At 40.9% G+C, this 25944-nt stretch overlaps 1 protein-coding gene across 2 annotated transcripts; it reads left to right on the top strand.

The window, feature by feature from the left end:
- Positions 1–1499: 1499 nt before the first annotated feature.
- Positions 1500–20850, top strand: cxxc5a (CXXC finger protein 5a). 2 transcript variants are annotated; one of them, XM_083926986.1, is made up of 4 exons: positions 1500–1594; positions 1719–1776; positions 10488–11506; positions 19897–20850. In XM_083926986.1, the coding sequence occupies exons 3-4, from the start codon at positions 10712–10714 to the stop codon at positions 19936–19938; spliced, it is 837 nt and encodes a 278-aa protein (XP_083783112.1). In that variant the 5' UTR covers positions 1500–1594; positions 1719–1776; positions 10488–10711; the 3' UTR covers positions 19939–20850. The 2 variants fall into 2 exon arrangements, with proteins under 2 accessions (XP_083783112.1, XP_083783111.1); XM_083926985.1 differs by having other exon boundaries at positions 1513–1776; positions 10488–10590; positions 10694–11506.
- The last annotated feature ends 5094 nt before the right edge of the window (positions 20851–25944 follow it).

Below are 25944 nucleotides of genomic sequence, written 5' to 3'. Positions count from 1 at the left end.
CACTCCAAAATATCCATCATTTTAATAAATGACACCCACTCTTTTAATACTGACTGAGATATTATTGCTTTTTTAAAACAGACATTAAGTAAGGAGGTTTTGTTAGATTTTGATCGTATCCTCAATATTTCAGGATGAATTTAAGGTATTCTACCAAATACATGTAAATCACAATGCATAGTACTTTTTTATTCCTATTTTTAAACCATGTATTGTGCTTTTATCTGGATCCTGAGTCAGTAATAAAGGATTGATTGATGTAAAATCACTAATATGGATGATGTGTGTTGTGCTACATTTGAATCTTTAAAGCGTCATACAATAAGTTCATTTCCAGCTTGTAAATGTCAGGTTGGTGAGATCATTTTTACAAGTTTCCAGTTCAGTGTGATTTTACAGAGCATGAGCAAGTGCAACCATTTAGAAACAAACAGCCTTGTATCATATCGTATATATGTTATTTCAGAGGATTTTACACTCTATAAAGGATTGAATAACTTGTTTTGGGTGGAAATCTTTGCTGTTCAGAACACCAAGCCCGTGCGTAATTGGCTAAAATGGCTTTTAGACTTTAGTATACTAAGTGAGTGTCATGTTTACGAGAGCCGGAGCATATTTGTTTGCAGGGAGGTTTGTTGCCTATTGGCAGAGTTGGTAGAACACCCCCTCCTCTCTCTTACCCTCCCTCTCTCTCTTCAGCTGCCGCGATATTTTCCAGCTCTGGAGCCTCAACCGCACAGCTCGATCGATTCGCATTGATTGTCCCTGACGAGCTGCTCCACTTTCTAGCCAATGTCAGCCAGTCTGCGATCGGGAAGGAGAGAAATGAAGGAAAATCTCTGCCGCCCTGGCGGTGTCATTTCCACACACTTGGGTTGGCCGCCTGCCAGCAGACAGGGCAGTCCAAAGAGGTGGAGTGGATTCGGGCTGAGCGCGAGGAGGAGTGACCCATGGATGAGGAGAATATCTGTCAGCCAGTGGTGGATAAACTCGCAATAAATTCATGGATGAACTGAGTGTTTACCCTCCAACACCCTGCATCTATCTTGATAAAGAGGTCAACGAGAAAGCACTATATATAAAATCACACACAGGCATTAAAAAATAACACACTACATATATATATTTCGGCCTATTATATTTTTCATCATCTAATTGTAAGACAAACAACTCATGCAGTCAGCACGTGCTTACAAAACAATCCCTACATGCTATTTTAGTTATTTTTCATAAATAATATGAGCGTTTTTTGAGCTGAAGCACCCTTTAAAGAAACATACAGACAGTGATAATTTAGGCAGAGAACAGTCATCTTGTATCTTGGTCCTCAGTTTTATTCTGCATCGACACCAGCTGTCCTGAAATCAGACTGAACCTCGCGGACTCTCGGTTTATTATAGCCTCAGCTGAAGCGCGCGCTTCGCACCAAAAGTCCACTTCGGTTTTTCCGCGAAGCTCCAAAAATCTATGAAATGTGTTTGCATGTTCCTCTCTGCAAGCGGGGATGTAGAGGTGGGATTGCAAGGACCGAGAAAGCTGGGGGAACCCACGCGTTCAGCCTCAGAGAAAGTACGCTTTTCCAAAAGAACTGACGGTGAATATTTTTTTTCTTTTCACATTTGTCATTAGCAGGCAGACACTCTGTAGGATTGTGTTCTCGGAGAATAAGCTTTTTTTCCTGCCCTTTTCTTTTTTTTTGTCACCATTCTGCGCGGCAGGCTGAGAGACGGACCGCTCGGACTGTGGGAGCCCTCCCCTCGGCTCGGATCTGCTTTGGTAGGTGCGAATAAAATGGGCCCGTGTTTGCAAATATGCAGATACATGGAAGGGGAGGGAGGACGGGTGGTGATAGGGGGGATCATACTTTGTTGAAGTCTGCTGAAAGTTCGGATGTCATCTTTCTATAGGATCAAGTTATAGCGGGGTAAACCGGGGCTCTCTAGTGTGCGACTGCAGACCATATGCTGGTACCACAGATAGGCTCCAGTGCTCATAGATAACTGAGTCCAGACAAAAGCTAGCTATTTTAATGTGATTTTCCTTTTTCTTTTTGGAAGACAAGAAAAAAAAAATGGCTTTAATATCGCTGGTGACTGAAAAGGTAACGGTGCTCCAACACTCTGCTGGGATGAGGGGGGTATTTTTAAAAGCTGCTGTCGGTTTTTCAAGAACAATCTTCATTTCTCTTTATTTAATAGGTCGCCTCCAGATATGGATCTAATAACTGAACCAAAAGTCTTTGTTGTGAATCAGCTGTTAATGATGCGCACAAAACTTGACGCTTCCAGTTAATGAACGCGCATTAGAGTCGGATCACGCTTGACAACTGTCTCCCGATCGTCCCCATGTATAACCTAATCGAAACTTTTATTTAACCCTAAATAGATATCGCACTTTTCCACTCGCCTGAAGACAGATGAATTATTCATCGTTTTTTTTTATTCTAAATGTCATATTCTTCTTATTTCTTTTCCGGGCATCATTATAAGTTCCCAGGTGCCAGCTTTCACCACGTTACCAGGAGGTTTACAGTCATCCCTCCCCGCAATCCGCCACCGATACCGCAGCTCCAAAGTGCTCCATATGTTTGCAAATAATTAGAAGTCACAGTATGCACGGCGTGGTTGTTTTTTCCCCCGTAACTTTTTGTGTGCATATAGGCTCATTAGGGAGAATAAAACGCAGCAGGTTACGGACAATGGATGAGTCTTGTCACCAGGCTTTTTTAACTTCCTCTGTCTGTGCGTCTGCGTGTGTGTGTGTGTCCGTGCAGTGCGTGCGTCAGTCGACAGGAGGTGGGAGGAATAGAGAATGGGCAGCTCACCGTAGACAAGTAGTAGAGTCCGCAGACAGTGCGTCGAGAGGGGTGGGGGGTGCATTTGCGTCGTGCATCGCCTGAACTAATGCATTTAGTGTTAGCGTCTCTAGAGGTGTACTGTAAGTCAGCTGCTCCAGAGTAGGTGGCGGGCCAAATGCATCTGTTATAAAAACTAACTGCTGTTACCTGGCACCTGCGCATGCAGTGACGTCAGTATAGGAAACTTATTCAACTTCAGAATCAGGATAGGTTTTTATTGCCAAGTAGGTTTTCAAATGATACATTTCCCCTGGTGTGTAAACATGTTAAGAGGAAAATATTAATATGTAGTGTTAATATTGTTGTTATATATTAATATAGTATGTACATATTTAAATGCACTAAAGGAGGTGAGTTGTCTAATCAAACATGAACTGATATCAATTAGCAAGGCAATCTGTGTATTTCATCCAAATATAAATCATTCAGGTTGTTATTGAAAGAAAGTTGCATAGTGTTCATCACAGACTCAATCTAAATGAATATATGTGTTGCATTGAACTCACAAGTGTTTCTAACCGGTAACATCGGGCTACTGCGGAAGTCAATGTGTTGAATATTTAAGCAGCCATGATACAAACACATTCCAGCTTCCTTGTAGTTTTTGGTTGTTCTCATGTTTAGATTTTTGCTCTTATTGGCCTCAAAATAAATAACACACCGGCCCTAAATGCTTTCCTTCATTCCTCCATTACCCATTGATCAAACCTATTGAACTACTGAACCGATGAACTATTGATCTGCCAGTCAGTTCTCACTGTATTATGGACTTACATTCATTTTTATGCACACACTTTTAAAACTGCTTAAAAAGATTGGAGCTATTACAAGCTGAGAGCTGCATGTGAGTGTTAAATGAGCTGTTCATGCTCATACAAGTATCATAGTGCTGACAACATTCACCCAGCAACACTGTGGCTGTTAGGAAGAACTCATCATGTGTATTGCTGTGAATGTACAATTAAAGTGCTACTTAGCTTGAAGGTTTTTGTAAATGCTCAACATAAAATTCAGTCCTCTGCTTGCCAGATTTTCCCATTTCATATACTGAACCTCTGACATATTTAATCAAGCTTCTGACAGGTGTTATGACCATTGCTTCAGGTACAGAATGTAGCTACTGATCATATTTGTGACTTATGAATTAAAGTAAAGGTTTTTGGAAATAAACTCAATCCCCTTCCCGCTGAGAGTTCCAGCAGATGTGATCACTCTCATAAACGCGTGCTAAGTGTGATGCCACAGCAGATGACTAAAAAGACATTTTGAAGTTTTACCGAGGGCTACTATTTCATGGTCAGGCTCCACTGGTTGCCCAGCACCTGGTTGTGGCCAAGAAATGGTTCAGCACATAGCTTCTTTTTAAATGGCAAAATTATGTTTTAACACTTTGATTTTTGTATGCAATTCTACGCATTTTCCCAACTTTTTTTTCACTGGGGTATGCGCATGCAATTTTACCAATTCTACTTTAACCCTTAAAGACCCACCTTGGATCTAGTTTGTGTTTTTAGGGGGTGCAAAATGTAACAATTTTGAGATGTTACCTTTAGAGGGAGCCAGGCTAACTGTTTCTCCCAGCTTTTATGCTAAGCTTAGAGATTACTGTCTCCTGGCTATAGCTTCATTTTAAGATTACAGACATCAATATCAATATTCTTGTCTCTCAGCAAGAAAGTAAATAAATATATTTCCAAATATGTTGAACTTTTCTTTTAATGAGGACTGACAGACATCACAGATCACAGATACTGTGCTGAAAGTTTCATGCAAATTATTAGATATAAAGAAACCTATAGACAGGCTGGGGGGAAATTAGGCAGCATGGTCAAATAGACCAAAACACAATTTCTCTCAAACGACCAATACAGTATTCTATAGAGCAGGAACATCTGGATAAAAACACCTCATCGCACACTCACATGACACTTTTCAGTTCTGCTTTTCACAAGGCTGTTGGCACAAAATTATACAAGCTCACTGACAGAGGAGCTACAATGTTGGTGAAACCACACTCAATTATAAGCTATGATTTGATTAAACAAAATCAAGCCCCACACACAAATTAATACCTATCTACTGTATCATGTATCAACCCAGTGTTATTTTGTAAATCACATACAAACAACAGGCTAGAAATAAAGGTCCCATATTGTAAAAAGTGAAATTTCCATCTTATTATTATTTATTCGAGGTAAAGCAGGTAGGGGTAAAATAAATAAATACTGTGAAAGTATCAAAACACTAAATCCACAGAGAAACGTGCACAGCCCAATTCAGAAACTGCTGTTTAAACGAGCTGTGAGGACTTCAGTGTGGTTGTGATGTCACAACTATACTTCATATAGTTGACGTTACAGTCATTCTCCAGCTGCAATGGCGTTGCAGAGATGCCGAGAGCATGGATGTGGAGGACCCGGAAATACTGACAAATCAGAGCAGACTGGGGACTTAAAGAAAGACAGGCTCTAAAATTGAGCTTTTCAGACAGAGGGTGAATACAGGTATATTCAGAAAGACAGTATGAGAAAAGTGCTTTTATTACATGAAAAGCATGTAAACATTTTCTAGTAGAAACCCAAAATACAAGTAGGAACCTGAAAATTAGCATCACATGCAACCTTTATACCACGATTTTACTCAGTGTCTTTACTGAGCAGCAAAAATCACTCTAAGATATTGTGTTATAAATCTGAATGCGAGTCGATATTTTGTCAGCTACGCTAAATTACTTATTGGCCAATAAAACTAGAGCAATTATCCAGCAGTTATTTACTTTCCTTAATGTGTAAAACAAAGTAAAAAAAGAGGTTCAGTTCAGTCTACAATGGTCAGGCATCAAATACACTACTGTAAACCGTTCAAAACGTCTACTAATACACAGTGACTGTTCTTGCTGCAGTTTGAATTTCCCTAAACAAGAGGACACCAGTTATTTTCATGGATGCTTCGACTGCATGATCAGACCATGCCTCTCAGGCCGCACCTGTGTTAAACAACGTCCACTTGAGCTCATTGTTCAATCTGAGAAAGGCTTTTGGACTGCATTGATCATTCAGAACATTTATATACAGATCTTTATCTCTCTCCGCCAGTCCTGTGCAGCACTTCGAAGAAAGACTCAGGGAAATATCAGCTAATATTTATACTTTTTTTGTATGCTGAGACAGCTTGAGGTGCAAGAAATGTGGCCTTAGCATGTGACTACTTATTACAGTGCTCTTGTCACGCCAATTCACAGAAACCTGAGGTGTAAGGCGTTAATATAAAACACAACATTAAGTCTATAACATCAGAGGGCTGAGTAAACATGCTTGAAGGACAAAACAACACCAATTATCTGATTTCAGCAGTATGGCAGTGACACTCTCAGTACTAGAGGCTGTTGTGGTTTAGGAGACAGTTCAGATAAGGACATAAACCTCCTCTGTAAATGATGTGGTGAAGGGATCTTAAGAGCCATGACGCTGGAAGTCGAGGAGGGTGATTAGCCTATGTGCCATGCTCAGGGTTGATGATGATGGAGAGAGTGTGACTGATAGGTCAGTAGGATGGAAGGCAGATGTACACACAGTAGAGGAGCGGGAGCGTGAGGCTAAAATAGGTGATCATATTTTCATTTGTTACACAGTGTGGTAGACTAAAGTAACATATGTGGATACAAACACGACCTGTAGACATGAAAGATACACAAATCTGTTTACATGTGTTTGTTATTCCAGGCTGGTTTGGTGGTGTTTTGGTATTTTCTTAGAATAGAATAGAATAGAAATGACACATAGTATTTATACAAAAAAAAAACATTTCAATACAGTAAAATAATATAGAGCCATATTTGATCAGTGCTGCCTAGTTTGACAGTTTGATCTGAGTTTCGTGAGTCTAGTAAACTGTGCTGAACAGATGTGCAGACTGGACGGTGATGTTGTCAGTCATCGTCTTAAACCCACCCCACATGAGATAGATAGTTATGATTGGTCTGTACACTCTCAGGCTGTTGGAAATAATTCTGAATAGGAGAGGGGCCAGACATATCTGCCAGAACAAATAAAACATGTGTTTGGCAGATTACCCTTGTTTCCAGGCTACACAAATCCCAGTCATTTGTCAAATTTCTAAAGTGGACATATGCTAATTTTCAGGTTCATACTTGTTTACTTGTTTCAGGCATTTTTACATGGTTTAAAGGAATATTATATATTATTATCCTAAAACACAATGATAAACTAATACAAAAGTAATCCATCTCAATCATCACGTATGATGTTTGACCAAGTGTGTTGTCTGTAATCTGATCTAAGAGACCCTGCCCTCTGCCTGGATTTTCTGGGAGTGGGCAAAAGGTTTTGATAGCACTTGGGTGTGTGAGCCCCAGCCAGTAACAGTGTGCAGGGTGGGCAGCCCTCTGATTTCCAAATTTTACAACCGCCTTGTCACGCCCCTCACCCTCAGCGTCTCATACTGACACACGAGGCACGAGACCCATGGACAAACTCATAATCCGACAATGCGGCACCTTTCAGCCGGGTTGTGCGGAGGTGTGTGTGTTAGAAAATACCGTTTTATTCCTCTGATTTACAGCTTTGTCCTAATTGGACAGCACATGCTCTCTTCACTCACACTCTAGCTCGCTCGACCATCAGTCTCTCTCTCTGTCTCTCTCTGGGCATTGAGTCAGAGGAGGAGAGCAGAGACCGACTCTGCATGCAGTATGTTTGCCCTGTAAGCGATACTTACAGTAAGTTACATGATTAGTTTTTCCTTTGAATTGCAGCGTTGATATTGTCATTGATCTGTGGTTTTTAGAAACGTACAATGCCAACACTTTATTCTGGTGACTGGGTTTCCATTTTGATACTTTTTCAGTATTTATATAGCACCTCGACCTGATATGTAATCAACAAAAAGACATAGAAATCTTACTTTTCTAATATGGGACTTACGGAGGAAACAAAAAGAGTGTATGTGCTGTTAGAATTGACGCAAAGCAAGTCAGCAGAAAAAAGTATTGTGTCACATCCATGATAATCAAGGTTATCAACACTTCAAACAGCATTTGAAATACATGTCATTTTCAATTTTCCTTTTTTAAAACCAGTGGTGTCATCAGCAGGGCAGCTGTTGAGATAAATAGTTCTCTAATTGTGTTATGATGTTATGGCTGATAGTGGATATTTTTTAAACTGTTTTCATGAACAACGATTGCCAGCTTTGTCACTTTGTAGCCGACTGGAGTACTCATTTTATTCTAACTATTGATATTGTGCCAGCTCATTAATTATGTGGAAACTCAAGTATTTTATCACATTTGCTGTATTTAGAGCATTGATGAAGCAGTTTGCACAGTCAGAGCTGGATATTCTCCCAGGCAATGATTAATCAAGAAATAGTGTTGTTGTACAAGTAGATACTCAGATTTACAGCTGCCATAGAGCTCATTTGAGGCAATCTTACAATAAAATCTTACTGAAAACTCACCTTTAACAACATTTAAGTATTCATAGCTGACCACTAAATATATAATTTCAGGTCCAATATTCCATAAAGCCACAAACCCCCATGTATCACTCTGATGATTTGCAGCGTTGTTATGCATTCAACCACATCTGAGCAGGGATGCAGTTAGTTTGAGATGCCTTAGGGAAACCGGACCCTGGTCAGTGCTGTAGTGGGAGAAACTGAAACTATGGGGCTGAGGGGCTGCGGAGCTGGCTCTGGTTCACTGGCGCCACATCCCCCTGAGCTGGTGAGAATGTGGGGGCTGTGCTCTTGCCTTTGAAGCTTTACCTCCCACTAATTCTGGCCTTCCAATTTCCACACACTGCACAGACACCCCCCCTCCATCCTCTTCCCCTCCCTTTCCCTTTGTTTCCCTTATAAGGACTGGCCCGGCCATTTCCTCAGCTTTTCTGTGGGAGGTGGTATGCTTGTTTGTGAACACGGACAGGTCAGGAGAATAGCAGCACAGTTTTTCTTTTCATAGATGAGCAGTCACAGGAATCTTACGTTAAAAGCTGGTGGATGGATGCATCTCTGTCCAGTGGGGAGTCTCTCACTAGTAGCCTGGCGAACCCCCATAATAAGCCCCACCGCTCTATTTGAGCTAACGTTTTACCAAATGATATTACTCTGCATGTTTAATCTTAAAATGTAATAGGATATAACATAATTTCTAGACAATGATAGCAATCAAAAGAGTTAATGAAAAGAAAATCTACTTCCTTTGTTCTGTCTCCAGGCTTTTGACTATATATTTCAGCAGCTTCCCAGATTCTTGTGAGAGTCTAATAATGGACACACATATTGTTTCATGAGGTTCAGATCAATGGGCATGTAATTGTTAGTCAATAAATGCAACAATTGTTTATAACTAAACTGTACTACAATACAATCTCTTTATAAAGCTGGTCTCAAAAAGATGTGCCTAAAAGGGGCATTATTTCAAATAAATTCTGTTCATTTCACAAATGTCTCACTTAATTAAAAATATAAAATAATCCGTCAGAAGTCGCAGCTGTGTTCGCAACTAACACAGACCAATAGAAACAACAGATGTATAGCTCATAGAGTTCACCTGGGTACCATTTCCAAGCAGGTAATGAGGTAAATAAGAGCGAGAGTGTACATTTGTGTAATCACAGCAGAAAGGATGTGTTTGTTTATGGAATTGTTGCACACAAAATCATATGTTTCTATATATATTCTTATGTGTAAAATCTGCATATACCGGTAGCTCAATTTGGACAAAATTCAGTGAGTAATTCAGTTGAGAATATGTTTGCTATTTTTGTGATTTCTGAAAAAAATATGAATTTAAAAAATTGATTATATTAATTATTAGATTTAAATGGCAAGGTTAGGCGCCTGACCTTGAATTTATTTATTTTTGCCATCCAATCAGAGAAGCTCCAGGGAAGCAAGAGTTGCCTTGCTGGTCTGGAGTTTGATTTCTACATTGATCTGTGAAGAATTAAGGAAAGAATTAAAGTTTTTAGCTTGAATATCTTGGTCAAAATGATTTTCAGGGTTTTAAATTAAAATGTTTTTTGGCCCCTGTCTGTGTTTAAATGTCTCTCCTGTTGTATTTTTTTCATTTTAATTTGTCACCCCAAGCTGCATCTCGCCTCGGCTTGATGGTGCTTTATAGTGAGTTTCAGCTCATTGTTTTACTATCCACAGCTTTAATGTTTTGGTTCACTCTCACCGGTCTCATAAAGCTGTTTTAGACATCAGCAGGCAGCTGTTTTCACCAAAAAGTTAAAAAAAAACTGTACACTACCTGGTCAGCATAAAACAGCAGACAGCGTTAGCGACTAGCTTATGAACATAGCAGAGTATTTAGCATCTAGATATGTCGGTAGAGACCAAAAACAGAGCAAAAAGTGAATAAGGGTTTTACAGTTGGCCAAAAACCCCAAATGATTGCTGATGTTACTCCGTTACTGCTGGATGTGTAAATAAGCAACTGTTTGCTAACACGTTCAACATATCAACTTAAGGGGATGTTCGTTTTTTCAGTTCTTCTTGCATTTAGTTGTCAAAATGGAAAATGCATCTCTTCAGTGTTTTATTGTTTTGGTGAAGTGGTCATTGATGAGTAATATTACCTCTCTTCTCTCCCTTTGTAAAGTTTCCAGATGGCCCATGGAAGAACGTGGATGAGGGCTGAGCTGTAGTGCAGGCAGAAGGCTCCGGGGCCTGCCTGTTGTCGGCTGGCTGATTGGTCGATTGAGGTGAGGCACCACTCTCACCGGGGCACAGAACGGGCAGAGAAAAGGTCTTTGCTCCCCCTCCTCGCTCACCCCTGCCCCCTTTCCACCCTCATCCCCAACCCAGGCACGTACGCTCTGGACCATGTCTAGCGGGCTGTCGGAGGGGGGCCGGACAGACGACCAGGAGCGGAGTAGCTGCAAGCAGGACTCTCCTGTTATAGAGCGCAGGAACCGCAGTGGTATCATCAGTGAGCCCCTCAGTAAGAGCCTTAAGAAATCCCGTACCCTCTCCCAGTATACAGCAGTCTCCTCTGCCACCAGCAATGGACACAAGGACACTAGTGAGACTAAGAGCCACTCGGCTAAGGCTCAACCACCCCCACAGCCCCAGCCCACTGTCTCTGCACTGACAGCAGCCAAGTTGGACCGGACCCTAGAACAGGTTCTGGAGGGACAGAATGGCCTGCTGCACTTTGCCCAGGCAGCAGCACTGTTAAAGCGGGCCGGTATGGAGCACATGCTCCTGCCTGGGGGCATGGGAGTGGGGGTTGGCGGTGGAGACGCAGGCTCGGGGGCTAGCGACTTGGAGGGTACGTCTGTCACGGATGCCGTAGGTGGTCCTGTTGACTTCCCATATGGAGTAGGGGGCGGTTTCCCCTTCAACCCGGGGCTTTTCATCATGACGCCGGCTGGAGTGTTTCTGGCGGACAGCGCGCTACACATGGCCGGCCTGGCCGAGTACCCGGCGCAGAGTGAGCTGGCCTCTGCTATCAACTCCGGTAAAAAGAAACGAAAACGTTGCGGCATGTGCCCACCTTGTCGACGGCGGATTAACTGCGAGCAATGCAGCAGCTGCCGGAATCGCAAAACAGGCCACCAGATCTGCAAGTTTCGCAAATGTGAGGAACTGAAGAAGAAGCCCTCTGCTGCTCTGGAGGTAAGTGGGTGGTGGTTATGATGTGCCATTGCATTGCGGGCTATTCTTGAGTTCACCGAAATATAAGCTTGAAGGGTTTTGATCCAAAGAGTTATTGCAGAGCTTCACTGCATTGACAAAAACTAACAATATTTGGGTGCATTACAACTGAGCGAGAAACCAGAGAAAAAAGCCAGAAGTTTGACTTTGTGGACAAAATTAGAGTTGGTCCACAGCGAAGACCTGAATAAATGTTTATAAAAATACTAGAAAGATATGCCAACATCACAAACAAATTTCAGCTTCACACCTGAAAGGACAAAGAAGCTCTTCTTGGTCGTACCCAGATGTCATTCCCTTTTTAAGGGTTGCTTTTTGTTGGGGGGGGGCTGTGGCTCCACAAGCAGGGAAATGACAGGTGGTGAGGACTGTGGTGGGTTTGTGCAGGGTAAGCATGCACCTTGGGGTGTCTTTAATCTGTTCACCATTACCACAAAATCACCCTGCCCACATTCTTTCAATTGGAAGGCTAAGTCACTAGATTGAACTAAAGATTAAACAATGCACTCCTGTATGTCCTCCTTATGCATATGTTGTAATCGTAAGGAAAAAAAATAGGAGGCAGAGTGACAGTAATTGTGAATATGTGTACAGTATGTGTTTGTGTGTAAGTGTACATGCGTGGGTATGTTTGGGTATGTGTGTGCATGTAACAAGGTCCATCTGGCCACAGAGCTGTCATCTGGAGCACCAGGTGTCAGTGTGGCACATGTACCCCCCCCCCCCCAACCCCTTTTGCTGCTGCTGTCCTTCTCTCCGCTGACACTCCTGCTCATCTAAATGGCCCTCCAAACTTTCTGCCTGTTACCTCCATCACACTCAGTGGCCTAACTAACCCCAGCTGTGATGACAGGACGACAAATTGTGAAATCAATTTTAGCAGATGTTCCATCTCAAAGGAAATAAACTTTTGTGATCAATGGCTAATAGTGTCACTTGGGCGTTACATAATACATTGATGGATATGTAACAGTGTGAACGTGAACCAGTGGAGAGCCTCTGATCTAATTGACACAAACTGGAGCTAATGGCTTTACTTCTTTCTCTTTCTGATAGTTATTGAGGGTGACAGCTTGGCCTCTTGTTTGTGGGCAGACATGTTGGTTCTTTAGTCTCAAAGTGCTGACTTCGGCCAGCCACTGGGAAATGCTCCTTAAAGAGGATGGTTAGGTTATTAGAGGATTTTTGAGTGACACAAACTGAAACAGTACATGCAAGTAATGTCATTTTGAATGTAATTTTAGCCTAGTTTAGCTTGGTTCATGGATTCTAATGGAGTTTTTAAGGTCCCATATTGTAAAAAGTTAGATTCCCATGTCAAAAGTAAATCCACAACCATGTAGAAAGGGCTGCTACCGTGACGTTACAGACATTCCCCGCAATGACAGTGCAGAGACGCCGGAAGAAAAGATGTGCAAGACCCAGAAATGCTGACCAATCAGAGCAGACTGGGCTTAAAGAGACAGGCACCCAAAGTTTAACCAGCTTGTAACCATATTGGCGTCACTACTCTCTGTCCTTCTTAAGGGCAGTTTCAAACAACATATTTAGTTGTTTTGTATGTGGAGGACTTTATTTGTGTTTGTTTTGTTTGTGTCCATCACAGTGAAGATCATGTCTGGTTTAATCGTTGTCAGAATTATGTTCTCATTAAGTTGTAAAGCAGGCATAAGCACAGATGATGAGAAATGCTGGCCTTTTATAACCCACCAATACTTTTCTTTTTGACAATGTACTTGGCAACTGCTTTTATACCATAGGTAAACAAACCAATGGCTGCATGGACCACAAACAACAGCACATCTTTTTTTGTTAAACTTTAAAAATACATGGTCAAATTGGGAACACGATTTTTCTGACAGTGGATAAATCAAAGCATTTAAGACCTGTGCCTTCTTTGTTCCTTTGATAGTGTGAAAATTAAGTATTCATATGCATCAAGGCCCATTGTGATTGAAAACCTGACTCTTTCACAAGTTGACCAGCATATTGTTTTTCACTGTTGTATTGTTTAGTGGCAAATTAATGAAAGGCTTCACTTGTCTCGATGATTCACCAGATTGGTGAAATACATAAGCTCACGCAGGTGGTACAGCTCAATGTCTGCGACGGAAAGGAATTTTATTTTAATTTACAATTTGCAATTGATGTTGTCATGGCAGTTAGCCTAATACCAGTCGTGCCAAACCCAAGGGGGCTTGAATATTCATGAATGTTGATGTTGATATAGGTCATCGTGCCGCTTGAAACGTCAGTCTGCTGATGTTAAAACCTTGAGATCTCATATAAAAGAAACTCCAGTGTACCATAAACATACCATCCAAGTACCAAGTATAATAGCAGTCGGATTATTTAAATTAATAATCGTATGCATTTAAATTACCATGCACACTACTACTCGCTAATTCATTTAATGCTTCTGTTAAGCTGTTTTCTGAACAGAAATAAGAAGGCTAATTTCTGCTTGCAGCTTAATTAGACATGTACAGTATGACATCAGAGTAATGAACGCTGTGTTTTTAAAAGTGTGTGCTTGCTGTGCGGACAACACTTCTCTATTACATAATTTCTGATGTTGTCTGCAAAAAAATCAGTGTAGTTGTTAAAAGTGAAGAGTGAAGAAAAACAGCTTTTCAGACTGAAGACGTCAGAGTCAGCATTATGTTTTTCATTTGGCCCGAAATGTGGATAATGTTACACAAAAGTTAGTCCATTCATTACTTGAAGAAATGAATGCAGATATGTTAACGTCAGGGTCTCATTAATTGCCAAGACAAGAGCCCCATTGTCTTAGGCAGGAGATTGCCATGGAAAAGGGCGAGAAGCATTTGTGCCAAAGTGTGCAGCTTCTGCACATCTACCCACACAAAAATCATGAATCAAACCATAGCCTCAATCACCTGACAACCCAAAGCATGAAATCAGATCTTTGTAATCCCTTTAATATTCCACTGATGACTCCTTTCAAATCTAACAGCCTTAGTCATGTTCTTTACAGTGCGCGTTGAATATGTTTCTTATATGATTAAACACTGTAAGGTTTATTTTTTAAGAATGATAAAGTGACTAAATTTACACATTGCAACACAGCTGATAGATACTAGGTTTAAACTCAGGATGAGACCGGTATTCTCACTCAATCAGGAAGTCCTCGTGAAGAGGCAACCTGTTACCTCTTTGCCCAAAATGGATTTTCTACATTACCTCAGTATCACCTTTTATCTTCCGTACAGAGTTCTGACAGCAGTCCTTTTTCAATTTGGCCTGCTTTTTATTTGTCCTCATGCACTCATACATTTCCCATTAGCCGTCTAGTAGTTGTCTCAAATGGCTTTGTTATTAAGTCAACAGCTCTTGTTCAACAGGTGATTAGATCAGAGAATACGGCCTGGGCCGCACTGTCAGTGAGCGGGATGTCATCACTACAAGCTAAATGTCAGAGGGTGAGATTCATGGAGGATGTTCTGCGTCAAGAGAGAGCAGAGATTCCCCAGTAAATCCCAAACGCCGATAATAAGTACATGATGTAATATTGTCGAACACCATATACATTTTTTATTGTGTTTAAACAAGGCTTCTGAAAGAGAAATTCCTGCTTGCCCTTGATGCATATTCAGGGCCACTTGAGCAGCACCTGTGCCAGAGGAGAAGATCGCTCTGGCTCTCGGAGTGAACTGCAGTGAGCCTCAGCTGTAGCTCAAACAGCCCCTGAGTGTCACATTCCCCTCCAATCAAAGATAGAGAAGTGCATCGCCCGTCTGCTGTGGCTGTTACTCAGTGTGTAATCTCCAAAGGGGCATGACGTCCTATTTAACATGTGTCTTGCGGTCAGTTTGTCAGATGGTTTTGACTGCTTTTTGTGAGCACACACACATGAGGAAAAATACTCTGGCTTTGTTTTTACTGCATTTGCACTGAGGGTTATGTTTACGTGTTTGTACGAGCCTGTGAGCGTATATGCGTCGTTACTCAAGTGCAGTCCAGCAGCAGCGGCGGCGTGCTTATTTTAAGGGTGTTGACGGTTTCCATTGAAAGCTCATGGCAGCTCAAAGAGGAGCGTAAAATTGGCAAGTGAGGGGGAGTTAGCATGCAGAGGCCTTTGCCACCTCATAGCTCACTGGCTGAAGATGTCTGGATTTATTCTGGGAATGCTACATTTGAGAGAAATAAGTGGGAAGGCAGTTCCTTTCTGCTCTATGTCTGAATACCCTCAAGTGGTGTCAGTCTCAGCACTGCTATTCAACAGAGAGAGAACGAAGGAAAGTCAGGGTTAGTTGTAAAATATTGTTTTTACTTGTATGTCACTGCATGTTCAGAATGTACTGTACAAGTGGGTGGTTAATATTTAAAAAAAGATATCCAGCTTAGTGTTTGTCTTTGTCCACTTATAGAATAATACATTTAGTAATGAAATTCATTGGTTGTGTCAAAGACCGTTTCTTTGTCATCAGAGTGGTCCATTGGGGGCCACTTTGCCAGTGTCAGACGCTGATATGGGAGTAGAGTATTCCCTCATGGTCTTCCCTGCCTCCCAGACACCGTACACCAGACAATCAGGACAGAAGAGGCTCATGCAAACTGACAGGCAGGCAGACTGACACCGCGACACATGGATGTGTGGGCAAGTTGCTGGGCAGACAGAGGGACAAGTTGAAGTGGACAGAGGAAGCTAAGGAAGACAGAAAGAGGGGGAAGGCAAGTCAGGCAGCCAAGGTGTTGCACTGTAGATACAAATATACAAAGATATATAATCAGATTGCAGTCCACCCAGTAATAACCAATTTTTTGGGGATTTGCATGTCAAAAGACATCTTGATGTTTATCAAACTTTTTTTCGTCAACTATGGCAGTTGCTTTAACAGTATTTCAGTCAAATAAAGCCATGCTGTTGAAACCATTATTTTATCACATTAACATCCCCAAAAAGTTTTGATTATCAGCCCGATGTAGATCAGTTTTAACCTAGATGGCTATATGTCTTTTGACCTGCCATTGCTGGACATGAGTATCAAGGGTTAGCGTGAAAGATTTTGATCATTAGCTTTACTATCTACCTCCATGCATGCTCATCATATCTGGCATATTCACAACAGAATAATGATTAGACGCAGCATATTTACAGCAGTGACCTGGACCTGTATAATTAACTAAATACAGGATTTATGGGTTGAACTAATAGATTATATTGTGCGTGTTAATAACCCTACCCTCGCTGAGAGATGTATGTATTGGTTCCAATAATAGAAATCACATTAGTGTATTTACATATCAATCACAATTGACTTCTGGAAGGGAGAGCAGGCTTAGGAAAATGCTTCCAGTCCCTTCAGCCAGACAAACACTGTTTATGCCAGCTGGAGGTCACTGGTATTTTGATTAAGTTGCTGTAAAGGTAAACTCTTCCGCTCCTTGTGAGCAGCAAACACTGTGGAGATGCTTTGCGTTCATTCTGCCTGTTTTTTTTTTTTCTTGTGGGTGTCCATAAGGGAATCCTCACAATTGTTAATAAAAGCCTTGCAATCAATAACTAGAGGGCTCAGTGGTTTATGGAGATTAGCTTATAGTTAACTGATACTGCTAGCTCACCTAAATGTTACAGATCAGCCGAGGAGATCACTAATGTTAGCATCTCGCGCTGTCCATCGTCCATGAGTACCCTTCCTTTTTTTTGCAGTGATACGGTTGGTGGGTGTAGTTTGGTATAAAGAAAATAGATCCTACATCTTACAGCTTACAACAGGTTTGTGGATTATTTTGAGTAAGCGGGTCATGATTTCTTGATAGAGATATTGCTGCTGATGTTTGCAAATGTTTTTTTGTTTTGGCACTTTGAGCACCATGAGCCAAATGCAACCTTCCCTTATATTCAAGAAAAGACAGATATCAATACACTGGGCAACTCCAAAAAATTAATCTAGTATTGATAAATAGCACTACAGGTGAGAGGAAAAAACGGATTTAGTTATTACTTATTTTTTATTATGTATTTTTTTTTAATTTGGGGTTGACTGCCCCCTTGAAAAGGCAGTTAGTCTGAAAAATAAAGCATGCTTCCTTCTTCTACTTTTGTTTTATCTTGCACACAAATTGCTTGTGAAATGCTAAGACAAATGCACTCGTCTTGTGCGAAAAAACACAACCATTGATTTTAGTGATTGGCTACTTCACACCCACAGATTCCATCTGTTTGAACCTGTGCAATCAGCTGTGGTGAAGGAAGAGTTTTTCTACTCCTGAGCTGATGCTATTTTTCCATTGATTGTTCCTGTTTGATAATGAGGAAAAACAGCATTTACAGTTCAAGTGAGGGGATGTGTTGTTTTTCTTCCCACACATTACGTCACGGTCAGTCCAGCCTTTACCAGGTTTTTGACATCTGTGGCAGCACCAGATGTTGCTGCCCTCTGACTGTCTTCTTCACAGCTGAGTGCTGCTGCAGAAAGGTCATCATAGAGATGGATGGCAGGCCAACGATACTTAACACACAGACCATAAAATAATGTTAGCAATATGTTGGCTGTTAACCTCCAGGTTTGCGATTCCTATTAATATTAATTTGGGGCGAAAAAATTTTCCTGAATATGTATATATTTGCTCCATGTTTGAGAAATTGATATGACTTCAAGAGGCTGATGGTGTGGGTTATGAGCAGCACATTAGCTTTCAGTTTCTCTGCTGTCAGATTATTCCTGATTGAGTTAATTTAACGAATAAAGCACACTGTGGGCTATATTTGGCTGATGGGAGTAATTCTTTTGTTTGAAGTCTTTCCATTTTTGTCAGCAGGAGTTAACTTTCAAATTAATAAGTAAATGATACCTGTGGAGCACAACTCCGCTTTCACTCAGATTCGTACAAACAACAGCATTCAAAAGAACAATGTACCGCTGATATAGGGAAAGACGATTGGTTTAAGTGGGCCTGAAAATGATTAGGGCTTGTATTGATTTTGGTTTTAAACTAACTTCTGCCATCATTGCTTCTGATACCTTTGTTTTAAAAAAGAATCCTCATTCTACTGCAGCAGTGCAAAAGAGCGTCGTGACAAAGACACACACACAATTTTGCGTGTTCGGTTCATTTTCAGTGTATGGATTCAGGTTTTTATTAGAATTCACATAGAATTCGAAAGTGTTTAATGTCTTAAGAGGGGAAGCAGATATGCAGTCTATATTCTGTTTCCTGTTACTTTACATAAGTATGATTGTATGCATGGGTGTTTATTAAACCCTCTGCTGTAGAGTAATCTGAAACCATCGTGTATGAGAATTTTAGTTTAACAGCCTCACTGTTTGGTGTGATTTCGGGGGAGTATTGTGAGTGTCGGTTAACATGCCACTGTGTGTGGAGGTGTGTGACTGTACTTGAATACATATTGGTTCGGTGTGAGAGTGTGTGTGGGTGCATAAATGTTTGCCGAGCTCCTCCTGCCTCGCTCCAGGCATAGCTGGCTAACGGAAGAATCCGGGCTGCAGAATCGAGTTGCACTTTGCAGGACGCCAGCCGCGCTGCAGCTCCAGGGATCACGGGCAGCTCTCTATCTCCTGGCTGGCAGGCCGTTGCTGAGCCCCTGCAGCTGCATGCATGTGTGCCACTCCTGCTCAGTGTAATCAGAGGCACAGACAACCACAGTGAAAGAAAGAGGAGTGAGGGACAGAGAGCGGCATCATCACTGATGATGGTGTGGGAGAGCAACGCGTGTGGTGGCTAAATAATAAATGTGGCATATCGGGTTTTGAGTGAAGCCAAGACTGAAGCCTGTTCCTGTGGTGATGCTGAGGAGAGAGGGGGGCAGCTGTTGGGCCAGACAATGCAGAATGTAGCGTTTTCACACATACTACTTAGGCAGGGAGAAAGAATAGAAGTTAATCGATTTGTTGTTTGATTTTAATCATTTAAGTAATTTGTGAACTACATATACTAAACATTAACTGGTTCCACCTTCTTAAATATGAAGATTTCAAGCTTTTTTCAGTCCTATAACATTGCAATGGATAATCTTTGAGTTTTGGACTGTTGATTGGATAAAGATGTAATTTAAAGACTCCCCCTAGAGCTCTATAACTTCAGAATTTATTTTGTTCTTTTACATTTCATGCATAGATTAACAGATAATGACAATAATCATCTGTCTTAAACAACAGAGAATGCTGGAACAGGAGGGCAAGGTTATATAGGCCTCTCTGTCAGGGTGTAAAGAATTGTAGCTTTGTAGGTAACTAGTAGATCTGTGACTGTATTTGCAAACACTTATAAAAATGTGTTGCTTTTCATTAACAACTCCAACCTTCTCTTCTCTCTCTTCCCATCTCCCCTCCCCTCCCCTCCTTGTCTTCTGTTTCTCCAAGAAGGTGATGCTTCCTACAGGAGCAGCGTTCCGGTGGTTCCAGTAGGACTCCTCCTCCACTCCCTACCCAAAGCTCTGCCATCAAGTGCAATGCCAACTCCTGGATTGTCTCCAGAACAGACACTGGCTAATAAACAAACAAGCAACAAATAAAATTATAAAGAAAAAAAAAACAAAGCAGAACAAAAAAAGAAAAAGAAAAAATCAATCGGGTAATGGATGCACCTACTCATTCCTTGAACCAAAAATGAAGCGTAAAGAAAAGCATCTATGGCAACTTTCATTCCCTTTTCTATGTTTCCGTTTTGGTACCTTTTGTCCCTTTTCCAGCAGATTTTTTTCTGTTGCTTAAACATGGAACTGTTCATTGCCAGAAACAGAAATGACGGACTGAGTGTGGACAATCAACTAATTTCTGTGTTTGGTGTTAATGTTGTTCATGTGTGGAAAGATACAGTACTTGTGTAGAGAATGTAAATTTACAGCTATATTTCAAAACTAGTGGCTAATGGCAAACATTATTGTAATTCTTCACCATTATGTTACTCAAACCCTTGTCTATTTTATGATTCATTTCGTTAAAGAGTCTAGTTTTCAGGCAGATCAAGAAAATGTTTCAAATTCTGACTCTTTGTTGATTTCGGATTTAAACTAAACTGTAAAAGTCATGTTGTCGGGCGGATCTCCAGGGAATCTTCATTGGGTTGAAGATGCTGTTCGCCAGAGCCGTCACTACCCGAATCTCCTCTATCAGCCCTTTCTCTGCATTTCCAAACTTTTTCTTTAGTGAAACTGGCAGCCTTATGTTACTGTGGCCCTACTGAGCATGTGCCAATACTGCTCAGGGCGATAGCACTAAGAGACAGCACTTGCTCTGAGTCTACCCTACTGAACGCACTGAGACAAGATTACATTTTTTTTTGTCTGTTTATTTGTTATATTTTCATGATTTTGTTATGTTGCTGGGTAGCTACAGCTTTTAAAAATAACCAATCTTTGTATTCGTTTAGAAAATTGGACTGGTTTTGTGAATAAAAAGGAATGCATGTATTCGTGTCAAAATTTACAGTTCTGATGTTTGTCTACTTGTCTATTTGCATGTTTTTTTTATTGAAAGAAAAAACAGCTGCTTTGACAAAAAGAAACATTAAGTATAAATTTTCCATGAATTAAAAAAAAAAGTTCCCCTTTCTTTTATAATTGGATGGTGTTGGAAAATTCTGACGCAAACAGATCTCATTAAAAGTAAATCAGGTGGTGGTATGGATCACCATGATGTCCTTGGTTTGAGATATTTTTCTCATTGCCTATGTAATATCTTCCTATAGTGGAATGACTGATAGAGCCTTGCTATGCTAAAATGTAACCAAAATGATTTAAAAGATGTTTGAATAAGAACAATTTTGATTGCAGTGTTTCTTCAAAATGCATGAGCCTTTTTCTTGATATCTTTCACTCTTTCAAGATCTTTGTGACATTCAGAATACTCCATAACGTTTACAGTCAGAAAATCATTAACAGTTATGGATTACTGATGGGAACATTTGCCTTCTACTAAGACTATCCAGATGACATGTCTGTGTTTAAGGCTGGCTTTGTGTTATGCATACATGGAGTAGAAGGGAGTAAAGTTTTGGATAAAGACACGGATAAGCGAAAGCAGTGTTGATTTAAAAAAAAGCATTGCCAAAGTGTGGTCCATCTCACATGAGCCTCTGTGTAATTACTGATTCTAATGCCTCAGGTCTGTGACACGATGTGAATTTCCATTTCCTGCTAAGTGATGATTCTCAGAGATTTTTTTTTTTCACAGCCCCGTAGTCACTCTTTTATATCCAGGTGGGGAAGTAGATGCAGATTTTCTGCCGCAGCCGTAGTGCTGAGTGTTTTTAATTAGTCTATATCCACGTTGCAAGGCCCAGTATGGTGGACCTGTGTACAAGCTCGTGATCAGCTTGGCGGAGGGTTGAAGAGTGTAGTTATATTCCCAGCACCCCCCGTGACAGTACTGGGCTAGTGCCATCGCCATGGCGATGGGGGGAGTGTGTGTGTGTGTGTGTGTGTGTGTGTGTGTGTGTGTGTGTGAGCGCGTGTCTGTGCGTGTGTGCTCGTGCGTGCGTGCGTGTGTGTGTGTGTCTGTGTCTAGGGGGGTGGTGGTGGCTAAGGCCTTTCATTATTAATGTGCACCGCGGCGTCCTTACCTCCTCTGAGCCCGCACAGCTCACTGCCTGACCTGCCATCCAAGGGAGAGGGAGAGTGGGGGGGGTGCAGAGATAAAAAAAGAGAAGTGAGCCAGAGAGAAAGAAAGAGACGGCACAACTAGTGTATAGTGTGGAAGCACACGACTGGAAAGTAGAAAATCATTCACATACTTTTATTTCACATTTACTCCTGAGACCGAAAAATAAGATATTAAGATTTTCACTGCGGGGTGGGGTTGCAGGTGACTGTGGCTCCTGCCTGCTGAGGTGTAGCAGCCCAGAGGCGTCAGGTGGTGGTGGTTGTCTTCATGCAGAGGGGTGTACGGCTTGGTGAGCAGGCCTGTCACACTGGGAAAATCCTGGAATCTTATCACCGCCTCACAGACTCTGAGCCACACTGATCTACTCACCCTCATTGCCAGCAGACATGCCCTTCCCCCCATCCAAATGCCCCTGCACAGGCTGGCCCCTTCTCGGCTCGCTCGCCACCTTCTTCGAACGAGATAGCAGGAACTGATGCATTCCAATTGTTGAGGAGGGGAGGAATGTTGCTTTTAAAATGTGACTAACGGGAGGCAAAACCAAAAGATTTGCAAGTGAGTACACAGGCCGGAGTGCTGAGCAGTCAGCCGGGACTCTTGTTTTACTGTGACCATAGAGGCACACAATGTGCTATATGTGAATATCAAAGAGAGGTTTTCTAAAAGTTGTTTTTAAAAATAATCTTACCAAACAACATTGTTATATGAGGTTTAGATTTACTCTATGAAAATACACAAACATCTCAGTGTTATGCAAACTGCACGGGCAAAGACTAGACTATGCGTTGGAATATAATGTGATATGCTTAGATTTTGGGAATTTAGAATCTTGGATCTTAGTTATAGGGATATCGAATGTATTTCTGCGTACTGAGGATTAAGGGTGAAAATGTTTGTCCCATTAGGCTTTACGTAATTTCTCTTTTTCTCACCGCATAATCTGCAAAGAAGTTACACCAGCAAAAACAAAGGTAATATCTATCGTATCTGCGTTAAAATGTGTATTTTCTATTGTGCATTAATCAGCCACTTTTTTTTCATTATGGACTGGACTGGTTTACTGGTGTTAACAGCCTTACTCACATTTATCCAACATGCACTTTAAGTTATCTGATTGCTCAAAGGTGTACTCCATTCTCATGAAGAAAATATAGTGCTACTGGTTGCTATGCCAACTGGTGTAGTAACGAATGTAGCAATATGGAAATCTATTCTATTTGGTCCTTTTCTTTATTGTGTACAAGTCGCACAAATCCTATATAATGAATGCTAACAACTATTGTTTAAAAGCAAATACCTTTAGCATACAGTATGTCTTAACAATGACTGCTAATTTAAAGTGATGTTGCACTCTTCCAGAATGCTCCACTTGTGTGAATGATCAGAGAAATCTGTGCCGGCGATACTTCTGCTGAGTATTGATCTTTTGAAATTGTCCATTCTCTACCTGATTGTAAAATCATGTGAGAAATCGAGGAGAGAGTAAGATTTTAATTTTGCAAAGTGGTGCTTCATGGACAAGCCTACTAATAACATCAACAGCATATATAGTGACACACATATTGGGACACTTCTAGTATTACCAGTGTGTTATGAGAAAGCTAGGAACTAAAGCAACAAGTATTATTTTTTTTACTTTGGGACCATTAAACAAACATCCATTCAATTTATATATAACATCAAATTGGAAAAACATTGAAGCTCTCCCAATCACCAAGTTTGAATGTTATCAGCCGATTGAATGGCCATTATCCCTTATCATTACCATAGATATGAGGCAATGCAAACGTTGTTTTTTTTAACCCAAACCATCTTCTCCTAAACATAACTATATAGTTTTGTTGCCTAAAGATAACAATGTGGCGTCAGTTTTGTTTGAATTCAAAAGGGAACTCTGTGACGCCAAGGGGCCCTAACCAACATAACGGTGGCTGTTACCATGTGACTAGATGATGACAACCTGAACCTACTGGTGGGTGTAGCAGGTCCCTTCTGACCCATATCTATGGGTGAGAGGCTAACCTCTGATCACATCCATTCAACAGAGTGATAACATTCAGAATAGGTGGCATGATACAATTGCTGTCATACATGCTGTATATGTAACAAAGTAGGATGGAAGAATTAATCAAGGAAGGAAAAGCACACTTAATGTTCACACATTGTTTGTGGTTCATTATGTAACTGTAAGTTGGTAAAAATTTCCAAAAAGAAAATTTGGATTATTTTATTTTTTTTGGACTATTTCTTAAATACACTGGAACTAATGAAGCTGTGGCATAAGTTCAGTCAGGAAGACAATCTTTTGCATGCTTAAGCTGTATCTATTTCTCACACATCCCACCTATCTCTCCCCTCTTGCCTGCTCATTCGATATTTCCTTGCTGTCAATTGTTTGGGTCTGTCAATCATGTCATCAGCTGTTCTCACCAGCTGTTCACATCAGCTGATCTCATTTATCCAAGAGCACAGTGACACCCCTGCATGTTTAGCCTATTCTTTTGATGGTGCCTTTATTTAAATATGATTCTCTCAACACCTCTGGTACATTCATGCTGCCGCCACAGGCACCCTCCACCTCCCCATCACCGGCAGTCTTCACTGAGTCATCATCAGCTACATCAGCCACCACCACCAAAGTGTCTGGATTTTGGGGGGGGGGGGGGGGGGGGGGGGGGGGTTAATCTGGATGCTGCGCAGGGCAGTCGCCCCTTGATTACTAATCTGCCCGTAGGGTCCAAGAGCCGAAGACTTTTACTACTATCTATCTCATACCAACTTAAATAATAGACTTTCTGTTGCTACTAACTATCTCATATGATCTGAGTCAAACTATATTTTCTATTCACTTGTCTCTCCTTATTGAACCACATATTTAATTTTTTTTTTTTTTTTAATTCCAATTCCTTCGGAAAATTACAATTTTAAGACTGAGACAAATTATTATTAGTTTTGCTTACATTTTGTCCCTGGCTTCACTTACTTTACCTTAACAAACCACTGAGAGTGAGATACAATGTCATAAGAACAATTCAGAATTTCCAAGTGAGATCAGGCTTGATATTGAGGTAAATATGCAAAATATCAATGAATCAATCTCACTTTGAATGAATAAAATGTTTCCTCTCCCGACCACCAGCACCGCGTCCCACCCACATATCTCTCCACATGTGTATATTTGGTTGAGACAAAATTACTGTCAGCTGTTAGTAGTTATTACTACAAATGTGTTGATTTCACATATTTCTGATGATGATAACTGTCACCTGGTACAACACGCTGTGTTCATCACGCTTAAAGCTGAGACGTAGCTTAGGCTCAATGTCTTCGGATGTGCTCTTTTGTTTTAAGTAACCTTCTGTGTCAGTTTAATTTCATTATTTGAGTTGCAGGACAGTAACAGTAACATCAGTCTGTACTTCAAGAAACTGCTTAATTCAGATTTAAAAATAGTGCAAAGTACTTTTTATGCTGCAGAGTAAATCAATAATATAACCGTCCAACATAATGTCTAACTACCTTTTGAATACACAATATATTAAAAACCATATTGGGGTGTGTTTCAATGGTTAAAGTCACACTGAGCTCTCTTTTGAAGATTTGTACCTTGACCTTTTTAACCTGGAGCATCAGACAGATGGAATCAGGAAAGGGCGCTGTCTGGATATATTTTTGGAAAACACCATATAAGCCGGTGACATTCTGGATTCAGTGAAGGCCGTTCAGTTTATTGAATATTTTCAGAGTATTTTTACCTTTGAATTATAAATGATGACTATTAATTATGAAAAAAACAAAACATGGTGAGCT

Source organism: Echiichthys vipera, assembly GCF_963691815.1.
Source record: "Echiichthys vipera genome assembly, chromosome: 14".
Taxonomy (NCBI): Eukaryota; Metazoa; Chordata; class Actinopteri; order Perciformes; family Trachinidae; genus Echiichthys; species Echiichthys vipera.
This window is presented reverse-complemented; position numbering and strand designations above follow the sequence as displayed.